This window comes from Camponotus vicinus, unplaced genomic scaffold (genome assembly GCF_025532165.1).
Source record: "Camponotus vicinus isolate PSW18456_S1 unplaced genomic scaffold, iyCamVici1.0 SCAF_9, whole genome shotgun sequence".
NCBI classification, from domain to species: domain Eukaryota; kingdom Metazoa; phylum Arthropoda; class Insecta; order Hymenoptera; family Formicidae; genus Camponotus; species Camponotus vicinus.
In genome coordinates, this window is record NW_028141981.1 from 15,198,421 (window position 1) to 15,208,684 (window position 10,264).

Here is a 10,264-nt window from a genome sequence, read left to right on the forward strand (position 1 = left end):
GACGTTACTTGATTAGGGTAAAAATAAACTATATTTCAATATTACATATTTTTATGCTCTTAACATTACAAAATGGAAACTAAATACTTTCACACTTTTTGCACAATACATATAATTCATGGATTTACGTAAAAAAAGACTTCCACTCTCTTAATGTATTATTCCACAGTATTAGTACATTCCCATCATATAACAATAATGATGTCTATAGCATTACAATGAATTTTATGATAATTTTTTTAATGATGCATTATATTATGTATATATTCACCTTTTCTTGATAACTTATAAAAATCATATATATCATACATATTATCTGGTCAAGACGCTAATTTATTTTGCATTGTCCATCGCTTCTTGGCTTTTTCAGTTCGATCTTATTAGATTATACCAAACTCTAGTTTCGAGTGTATTTTCCCCAAATATGAAGCATGAATACAGACGCAATGAACAAAAGTGACATTACAAGTACTGGTACAGGACCTCTGCAACGCAACAATTTTAACATTTAATAAAGCATTGTCAAATATATACAAACATATATAGAAACATATCAATTATAAAAAATATAACTGAAAAGAGATAATGCAAAAACATTTTGTATAAATTAAACATTTGTATCACATCTTTCTATTATTTTTTATAATAGTAAAAATACATTATAACGAGTTAAAGTGCACAATCTAGGTTCTTTGAGTTTAATGTAATTCAATGCACATATGGTACACGCAACAATTTATAAAATTTTCAGAAAACTTATACTTACACTTTGATACCAGGTGAATCATCCGTATAGAACCTCCACATGCCACCGGAATTTGTGCCTGTATTTCTATTCCTAGCCGAAGAGGCTACAGTGGTTTTCCTTTGCCTGACGGTACCACTACCACCTGTTCTTGGTGCTATGGCTTTACTGGGCGACCGTCCAACCGAGCCAACGGAAGTAGCACTAGGTGCAGCAGGCTTTCAAGAAAAAAAGGAAGAAGGAAATGAAGATAAACAGATATTATACTTTTCTTTAAAAATATCGTACGCTTTCATTCGAATCATCATGCTTACCATTGTTTACACGTAATTGCTTTTATCGCAAATAATCCAAGAATTTATGGAAAGGATCTCTTTTCGTTTCAACGAGAAACGTTATAGGTTCACGCAGACTTTTGATGCGAAATGCATCAAATATCTCGATGGTGCTTGCTCTAATCTTCAGACACTCGTTATAAACACACGAATGAGACGGATAAAGGGTCACTCGCAGCTTGCGACGTGTGACAAATAGCAGACGATTCCAACATAAGTTGATGATGTGACGCGGAGTAGGAGACAACGTGTCATATGTGCCTTATCCACGTGGTACGCGAAGAACACGTCACCATACGCTAGGGAAGGGAATGAGGTTACGCTTCACGTCTCAAGTGTATCCTGTGTATCCTACAGCTCGTACAGCTGTCTTTCAAACCTCGAACTATGATCCGATTGGGCGTCCTGTTAAATTGGACAAAATGTCATCTTTCATTTTCCTTTATGCATTAATTTAATATTTAATGAATACGAGATATTTAATGAATCGAATTACTTGCAATATATATGTTATTTTTTATTAATAATTAACAAAAATATACGCATGCGCATAAACACTCGGGATGGCAATTGTGTAGCTTTTTGTCGACGAATCGCGACAAGAGAATTGAAGTACCTGTTCCTTTCTCTAAAATCTTCGAAAAATCGGAGTTATCAGGAGAATATATTCCGATAGAAAGTATATTGATAAAAGAGAATAGGCGTCGCTCAGGACATTCGAAAATTCACTTTAATTTATTAGGAGAATATATTTCGACAAGAGGTAAACCATTCTGAGTGCAGTGAATATTGCTTGCAAATTCAAATATTTTAAATTCTTTCGAGTGCTGTTCCCCTAATATCGCGAATTTGACTCCAGACTCCTATAACCTCTTTGAAGTTATATTCTCCTAATATCGAGAAACTGTCACTTCAATCTGCAATTAACGTAGTTTACCTCTTGTCACAATATTTTCTCCTGATAATTCTGATGATTTTTCGAGGATCTTCCTCTGGAAAGACTTTCTGAAGCGAATTCCTTCTCTTGTTTTACGTTCTTCTAATTTTGATGCGTCTTTCTAGATGGAGCAGTGGAAGATACTTCTTTTAGGGCTCGTTCCCACTGAGCGCGTCACGCGTCGCGTCAACCACCGTGAGCCAATCAAAACATCCCATTGTAATACACGGAAAACATGTTATTACAATGGGATGTTTTGATTGGCTCACGCTGGTGACGCGACGCGTGACGCGCTCAGTGGGAACGAGCCCTTAGATTCACTTCACGTAGTGTGAATTATTTAGGGTTATTGCATCCGCACGTGTAAACAAGAATTCATAACAAAGATGCAATCCGACGATGAATTGCTGGAAGATGAGGAAGAAATGCTCGTTTACGTAGAGTTCGAGGGACTTATCGGTAGTAATGTATTTAATAGTAAGGAACTTCAATTAGATATGATTGGAATAGACACGGAGCATCCTATAATGCAAATTAATGGACGGGTATGTTTTTATGTCTGTAGCATTTAATACACGTGAAACGCACACACAATATAGAAGTTATATATTTAAATTTCCAAATTTATTCCTCTAATTACTTTACATCTTTGTTTTAGTTTTATGAAGGGACTTACGAAGACGTTGTGGGTACTTATATGTTCTTTGAAAAAGATGATAATCCTCATGTGGATGATGACGTATTCGACAAAGTGCCGACTCTAAAATATTTTGCCAAAACAAGGAAGATACTAAAGATGCAGAGAGTTTTTACAAAATCAAGAGCAGGGGTCTTTGGTAATTCCGAACATGATGGTTGTATTCCAAATATTGATACTTTATCACAAGCAGGTGTGCCTCCAAAGTATCAAGAGGAAGGTATGAAATGTTTGTTTATAAAAAATTTAAGCTTAAAACTTTTTTTCAATTTGAAATTTGACTTTTAATTTTAACTTGGAATTTCAGCCCTCCAATATTGGAATAAGATACGTGATGATAAACTAGAAGAATTAAGCGCATATTTGGAGAAACAAAAAATTAGAGAAGAAAAAAAAGCCAAAGGTATTTTGCTAGATTCGGAGTCTGACGAAGATAATTACTTTATACCAGATCAAATCAAAGAAAAGTCAGAAAAAACTGATTGTACATGAAAACTCATTTGTTTGTGCCTGAAAAAGTAAATTCTCTAATCATTCTTTAACCACTAATATGTTGAAAGCTCCTAATTTTGATAAATTTATTTTTAAGGACGTAATATCAGGAATATATGAATATTTTAAATTATACATTAAATTTCTAATTAAATATTTTAATATTTAGACATATTAGTGTTAGTATAGTTTTCTTGCTGTAAATATTACGCCTATTTAATTAGAAATTTAATGTGTAATTTTATATATTTCATATGTTCCTGATAACTAGATTTTTTCACTAATAATTTAATTATGTATAATTATAAATAATACAATATCAAAAGTATATTATACAAATGATTAATAGACAAATTTTACATATTATTGCATACATCATTAATTATCATTGTCTTATAAAAATGGTTTTTAATAAACTACCTAATTTCTATTCGATAAAGATTTCATATTTTGTTTAATTGTATACAATTTTTATTACATATGTAATATTTAGTTATTGTGTGTGTAATACTAAATACTATATTCACTAATGCTAATAACAATCAAATATTAATATTAATATAAATACAGCTACATTCAAAATATGAAAGTGTATATTTTTTGTATATATTTGTATTTGAATTATCTGTATTAAATGTGTCACATAAGTAAATACACAGCGATATAAATTATATTTTTAACTGTAAAGAGTAAAATATTCAATATAGAATGAGATATTAATATTAGTTTCATATTTTTTAGTTTATATGCCATTTTCGCCTCTCTTATTCTTAACTATAGTCTATATAAAGATCCAAAAAGACCTTGTACATTACTAACATCTGTATTGCATGCAAAGCAGATATTAATTATCACTTAATTAATTTGAATCTGCTTAAACTAAATGCAAGAAAATTGATTACATTTGTACTTCAAAGAGATTTGTTTCTATTTTAATTGCACTATGCTCATTGTTTTCCAATTTTTTTCCATTTATCCATCCATAATGTTTGTTTCTTTTCTAATGTAAAGTATTGCAATAAAATAAAAATAATAAAAAAAAACAAATCTCAGATATTGTCATCTGTATACATTACACTTAAGAAGTGATTTATATACACTGAAGAAATTATTTTTTTCTTCACATATTTTTTATTATATATATAAATATATATGTATATACGTCAAAGGTATATTATTTTGTGCGCGCGTGAAACAGTATACAATTATAAAATACTGAATTAAACTCAAATATGTAATTTATTTTTATGAAATATATGAGTTCATCCATATAGCTAGATAACTTTATCATAGCTATTTATAAATGTAAAATGTTATCGAATTCCAAGCAAATTTTCGAATGAAATTAAATTTAACATTTTATAAAATAGCATCTATATAAAGTAATATCCAGATATGCATACATCTATAATAGCGTATTTTATCAATTGATGTGGCTTCATGAAATGTATATATAGATTCATTATTCAAAAAGATTCATCATTAAAAAATCTATACATTAAAAAACTAGTATTATTTGCTTTTAGAATCAAAATCATGACATCTTTACCACTCAAGGTCACCAGAGAGTTCGTCTGGATATTCCCCTGTTAGACAAGCAGTACAGTGTCCAATATAATTGCTTTCACGATTATCCATGCGATGTCTGACAGCTTCAACAAGTCCCTCGACCGAAAGGTACGATAAACTATCTGCTCCTACATGCTTGGCCAATTTTACATTATCAAGTTTATTTGCGATAAGTTCTTCTCTTGTTGGGATATTGATGCCCATATAGCATGGATATTTAAGAGGAGGTGATGCTATTCTAATATGAACCTGTAAATGATTATAAATGATAAATAATTGTAACAAATGCAACATTAGGAAAGAATATGACGAGATGAAGACGAGTATGAGAAAGCTTACTTCTTTGGCGCCCGCATCACGTAATAATTTGATAATCGGGCGAATTGTATTTCCTCTGACAATAGAATCGTCAATCAAGACTACCTTTTTCCCTTTGACGTTCTCCGATAAAGCTCCAAATTTCTTAGCTACTCCAAGCTGCCTTAATCGTGCACTAGGTTGAATAAATGTCCTACCTACGTATCTATTTTTGCACAAGACTTCGGCGAATGGTATTTTCGACTGTAATGTAAAAGAAATTTTATTCAAGTTAAATGCAACTTAAGTCAAACATTACGCATTTACATATACATATTCATTCCTAGTTTTTTACATATACATAATATTATTTTGTATTATTAGTTTTATTAATTACTTGTCTGGCATATCCATGCGCGGCTGCGGTTCCAGATTCGGGTACAGAGCTTACTATATCAGCTTCAACCGGCGATTGCATCGCTAACACTCGTCCACATTGCATACGTACGGAATATACCATTTGTCCTAGTATAATACAAATAAATGCTTTTAGATATATTTTCTCATCAATTTTTAATACATTTTATGTCATATTTATTTACCTTCGAAAATACTATCCGATCTGGCGAAGTAGACATATTCGAAAATGCAAAATGCCTGTGGTTTTTTATCAGGCCTTTCTACTATATCAATGGTTTTAATGCCTTCTCGAGTCAGCTCGACAATTTCGCCAGGAAATACTTCGCGAACATATCTCGCGCCGATGCTTAAGAATCCACAAGATTCCGATGAAATTACCCAACCTTCTGCTTCATCATCATCATTGTCAGAATCACTACTTGCTACAAGATTTAAAGTTTATTATTTAACATTAATACAAAAGTAAAAAAACGTAAAACTAATATAGTATTTTAATATGCACCGAGATTGCCAATTGGTACTATTTTCCCTAAGCAAAGGGGACGATTTCCATAGGGATCTCGTACACCGTAAATCCTATCTCTTTGTATTATAACTAAAGAATATGATAATGGTGCCAATTGCATAAGATGTTTAATACGCGCAGGCCAATCTGGTCCATTCACCTCGCCTTCCGGTGGATTCAAACAGAGTGCTTGCGTTATAAGTTCCGAATCCGAAAATGTTGATAAACCAACACCTCGACCTAATACCTAGAAAGATTAAAATAGTTTTAAAATTTAGTTTCAATTTTCAGTCAATGTATTAATGAGCAACTTAAATATTTTAAATGATAAAATAATCATCTATAATAGTTGATATAAAAGAATATAAATTTTGCTTGCCATTTTTCGAAGGGATTCTGTATTAACTAATTCTCCGTTATGAGCAACTGCTAATGCTCCGTGTGCAGTATGTACTACAAATGGTTGACAATTAACTTCTTCGCTGGCTGCACTTGTGCTATATCTAGTATGACCAATTCCAAGATTTCCTTTAAGCTTCCTCATAATTTCATCATTAAAGATATTATTAATCATTCCCATACCCTTATGTACATGGAATGATTTGGAGCAGACACCCTCACTTGTAACAATTCCTGCGCTTTCTTGGCCTCGATGCTGTAATGCTACTAAACCTATTGAGTGGAGATAACAGAGAAATATTTTATTCCGCTTTAATTTAAATTATTAATTTTTTCCATCATTTTTTCATTCATATCTCTTTTTATATTATTACTTATACTTATATATGAACTTTTAAATTTCTTTCATAGAATGAGTATACTTACCTAGACAAACAACTTGAGCAACATCAATTTGCGATGGCCAATCACCTGAAGCAATACATCCAAAAACACCACATTCATGCGTAAGACCAGTAAGCCTTTGTCCTCTGGTTTCACCTTTGCTTTGTGGCTTTATACATTTTGATTCTTCCATAGAAAGACGAGATATCACCTGTTCTATTGTGCTATCAGTATTATGAGATATGTGTGTTTCCATTGTAATCTGTAATACATAAAATGTTATTTTTTTCTTTCGTTTCTTCATATCAATCATAATAATAATTAAATGAGTTTTATAAGGATGTTATTTGAAAAATCAAAATATATAATACCTTTAGATGAATTCTTAATATACATAATATACGTGTAAATAGTTAAAATAGATAAAAATGAAATTAAGAAATCACAAAACAAGATATAACAATTGTAAACTTTTTTATTATCAAGATTTATAATTTAATTATTATTGATATTTCTCAAATTATAGCTAAAAAACATTTTAAAAATATTATTCAAAATTATTTCTTTAGATTTAGTATTTTCAGCAAATTCTATATATTTGAAATTTCTAAAACATATAGATTGAATAAATTAAATATTGTATGTATCTTATTGAAATGTATCTAATAGACTTTGCCACAATTCTTCTCTGCTTATTATCTATATTGCTCTTATAAACTATTGACCCCCAGCAGACAGATAGAATTGACATATATATCTTATGTTTGTTCAATATTACAAATATATTTTCCTCTCATGCTTGCTCAATCTGTATTTCACAACTGATTTCAACATCGTACATCGTGCTTACATCACAAGTGTCGGAATATAAAACAATTATATGTTTATAGCAAATTAATCTTTTACGTCGCACAAAATAATATTTTTCCAGTTGATAAATAATATTTTATATTATATAAAATATTATTTTTTCAACTGGAATTGAATCAACTAATTTTCCACAAATACAAATTATACATGAATGCAAAGTAAAATTAATACTATCTTTTCTTCAAAAATTACTTCATATTATTTGTATAACGTAAAGTTCATTTTGATTTGAAATTAAACAAAATGAACATACGTTAAGAGAATAAATATTTGGGATATAAGTCATTTATACAAGACAGAAGAAAAATTAATGAGAATCGAGTTTAATAGCAAGCCATAAATTGAATGTTTACTGTATTAATGTGAATAACCAAAAACCACATTACAAAATACGAATTTGAAATAATAAAAATTCTATTGAAAAAAGAGACTAACATTAATTTATCCAAGGCTCGAAGAGAGTTTTGATGTATCAAGCGTGATCACACACGTGCTAAATATTTCCTGTGTTACTTACAGAATATAAGTTGCTTTCTTTTTTAGCCAATAACGTAAAATTAAATAAATATGTATACACCGTATAGATTTAATATACGAATAAATCACTTATTAAGAGCCGAGATATCAAGATCAAATAAAATATTTCTACGCAACTTTCACGAATAGTCTAACCACCTGTTGAACAAGGACATGCTTGGCGTAATTAATATTGCGTCGAGCGCGATATTCTAAACCGGAAATCTGCGATAACGTCAGAATTCGCAGTCTTTTAAATATTTCGTAACACATTTCGAAAAAAGTGTTTGGCTTTTATTTTTATTTTTGACTCTTATACGACCTCGATAATGCAGTATTATAAATCTTAATCATTATAATTGATCCTTTCTGACGTGTTATTGAATTAGCAATTGTTCGTTTGATTAATTTTGTATTTTGAAAAAAGCACGAGAAAGAGAACTTGGAATTGCGAGAAATGATGGCATGTAAAAATAAAAATACACAATAGACTTCAATCTTTTAAAAAAAATTTAAAAGAACCATTCTTTTCGATGTAGAATTTTTGAGAGGATTAAAATTATGCACAACTTACATATATTATTCTTTAGTTTGACTTGCATTTGTCATCATAACAATTGTCATTAAGAACGCACCAAATATATAAAAAAAATTGAAAATTGTGAAGGAGCTCAAAGTGTTGGCAGAGATTGGTAACGAGAAATGATAAACACATACCTGACTTTTTTTCTTCTTTTTTTATGAGATTCCTATCCGAACGAGATAGAATATTACGCTATACATACACTTATATGTGTACGTACACTTTCTGCTGGGGAGCGTGCTCGTATTCTTGAAAGAAACGGGCCTCTCTGGTTGTACAAATGATCTGCTAACACGTCGTAAAATACAAATGGAGCGGATGACTGAGTGGTCCGGGCCAATAAGAAACCGTCGTCATTTAGAGAGGCATCGAGATTCGAATACAGTCGAAGGCGTAACTATTATATCTCTGCATTCTTTTCGAAAAAGGGGGATCGCGGAAGGTGAAGAATCACATGTCGCGTCACCCCCACGAAGAACGTGCGCGTCCTGATAAAAGATCTTTTTCCTCTCAGTAAACAAGAATTATATACACATCTATATACTATATAATACACGAATATTATAGGAAGAAACCGAAATGGATTACTGAACAATATTTCGTCACTACATCCCAGATAAACGTGATGAATCACGCAACTAACGCGCTGCGTGCGTTATTATGTGTTTGTTTTACGTTTGACAAGATCAAAATGGAAAATTAATCGAATGCAATAACATAATAAGTGCTTGACAAGCAATCAGTTGATAAAATTTCCAGAGCAAACAACGAACAATATTGATATTATGTTTCATTATGATATGAATTGATAGCTTGTCCAGAGCATCATGACGGGAACATGATGGCAATAACACAAATATATTGAATTATATAATAAATTGTCATTTGTTATATTTTTGCTCAAATAATAAAGTTGTTCAATTGCAGCTCGTTGTAAAAATGTATTAAAAAATATGAAATTGTCATAATATGTTTATGACAAAGAACCGGTATAAAGTCCTCGAGATTTATTTACAAAATTTGTTTGCTACCACTTATTATCTATCCCGTATTAAATTTTTTTTTTCATGAAAAAATCTGCAAAGCACAGCTAATATAATAATTAAAAATATATTTTTTTATTGGTTCAATTTCTAATACAATCTCAACGAGGGATTTCAGATCTTAAAACTAATTATTCGAAAATAGACGGAATATTCGAATGAGCAAAAATCGTCGATTTTCTTACACATAATTAAGATGTAGAAATCTATTTTCCATATAAATAAATCTTAATTTTAATGAATTGAGTTGTTTAAATTTTATTAATTACTTATTATTTAATAATGTCATCAATTGATAAGACATCAAAAAGATATGGGATATATTATATAACATTAAAATATAATTTTCGTAACGCCTAAAAATTGTTCGTTAATCGTAAATCGACGATTTGAGTTGTCGTCAAATTGCTATTTCCTGTTTGCGAGTAGCAAATCAATGTTAACATATTGCCATCAATTTGTGATTCTTAGA

The 10,264-nt window shown here is 30.5% G+C and overlaps 3 protein-coding genes across 8 annotated transcripts; 1 reads left to right on the forward strand and 2 right to left on the reverse strand.

The window, feature by feature from the left end:
- Window positions 1–12: 12 nt before the first annotated feature.
- Sec61beta (Sec61 translocon subunit beta) lies at window positions 13–1,468 on the reverse strand. The gene is made up of 3 exons (XM_083108616.1): window positions 1,060–1,468; window positions 767–963; window positions 13–485 (listed from the first exon to the last, which is right to left on the reverse strand). Exons 1-3 carry the CDS (start codon window positions 1,060–1,062, stop codon window positions 398–400), a joined length of 288 nt encoding a protein of 95 aa, XP_082964742.1. The 5' UTR covers window positions 1,063–1,468; the 3' UTR covers window positions 13–397.
- Window positions 1,469–2,335: 867 nt separating this feature from the next.
- On the forward strand, window positions 2,336–7,426 carry LOC145976986 (general transcription factor 3C polypeptide 6). 4 transcript variants are annotated; one of them, XR_014440361.1, is made up of 5 exons: window positions 2,336–2,562; window positions 2,676–2,934; window positions 3,022–3,117; window positions 4,733–4,883; window positions 6,808–7,426. XR_014440361.1 is itself a non-coding variant. In XM_083108594.1 (4 exons), the coding sequence occupies exons 1-4, from the start codon at window positions 2,404–2,406 to the stop codon at window positions 6,810–6,812; spliced, it is 519 nt and encodes a 172-aa protein (XP_082964720.1). In that variant the 5' UTR covers window positions 2,336–2,403; the 3' UTR covers window positions 6,813–7,426. The 4 variants fall into 4 exon arrangements, 3 of the variants coding, with proteins under 3 accessions (XP_082964720.1, XP_082964719.1, XP_082964718.1); XM_083108594.1 differs by lacking the exon at window positions 4,733–4,883; XM_083108593.1 differs by lacking the exon at window positions 6,808–7,426 and having other exon boundaries at window positions 4,733–5,099.
- Window positions 3,801–9,256, reverse strand: LOC145976982 (amidophosphoribosyltransferase). Of its 3 annotated transcripts, none has more exons than XM_083108585.1 (8): window positions 8,884–9,256; window positions 6,823–7,042; window positions 6,377–6,669; window positions 5,995–6,244; window positions 5,675–5,914; window positions 5,470–5,597; window positions 5,115–5,336; window positions 3,801–5,024 (listed from the first exon to the last, which is right to left on the reverse strand). In XM_083108585.1, the coding sequence occupies exons 2-8, from the start codon at window positions 7,034–7,036 to the stop codon at window positions 4,752–4,754; spliced, it is 1,620 nt and encodes a 539-aa protein (XP_082964711.1). In that variant the 5' UTR covers window positions 7,037–7,042; window positions 8,884–9,256; the 3' UTR covers window positions 3,801–4,751. The 3 variants fall into 3 exon arrangements, with proteins under 3 accessions (XP_082964711.1, XP_082964712.1, XP_082964713.1); XM_083108586.1 differs by lacking the exon at window positions 8,884–9,256 and adding an exon at window positions 8,168–8,369; XM_083108587.1 differs by lacking the exon at window positions 8,884–9,256 and adding an exon at window positions 8,086–8,106.
- Window positions 9,257–10,264: the final 1,008 nt, after the last annotated feature.

What these genes read in the sequence shown, in the direction of transcription:
- Sec61beta (XM_083108616.1), bottom strand. An exon ending in GATTCACCTGGTATCAAAGT is followed by an intron (nt 486 to 766) that starts GTAAGTATAAGT and finishes GTTGCGTTGCAG; the next exon opens with AGGTCCTGTACCAGTACTTG.
- LOC145976986 (XM_083108592.1), top strand. Translation starts at nt 2,404, where the DNA reads ATGCAATCCGACGATGAATTGCTGGAAGATGAGGAAGAAATGCTCGTT. An exon ending in TAATGCAAATTAATGGACGG is followed by an intron (nt 2,563 to 2,675) that starts GTATGTTTTTAT and finishes TCTTTGTTTTAG; the next exon opens with TTTTATGAAGGGACTTACGA. An exon ending in TCCAAAGTATCAAGAGGAAG is followed by an intron (nt 2,935 to 3,021) that starts GTATGAAATGTT and finishes TTGGAATTTCAG; the next exon opens with CCCTCCAATATTGGAATAAG.
- LOC145976982 (XM_083108585.1), bottom strand. Translation starts at nt 7,036, where the DNA reads ATGGAAACACACATATCTCATAATACTGATAGCACAATAGAACAGGTG. An exon ending in ATCGGATAGTATTTTCGAAG is followed by an intron (nt 5,598 to 5,674) that starts GTAAATAAATAT and finishes GTATTATACTAG; the next exon opens with GACAAATGGTATATTCCGTA. An exon ending in GTGATGCGGGCGCCAAAGAA is followed by an intron (nt 5,025 to 5,114) that starts GTAAGCTTTCTC and finishes AATCATTTACAG; the next exon opens with GTTCATATTAGAATAGCATC.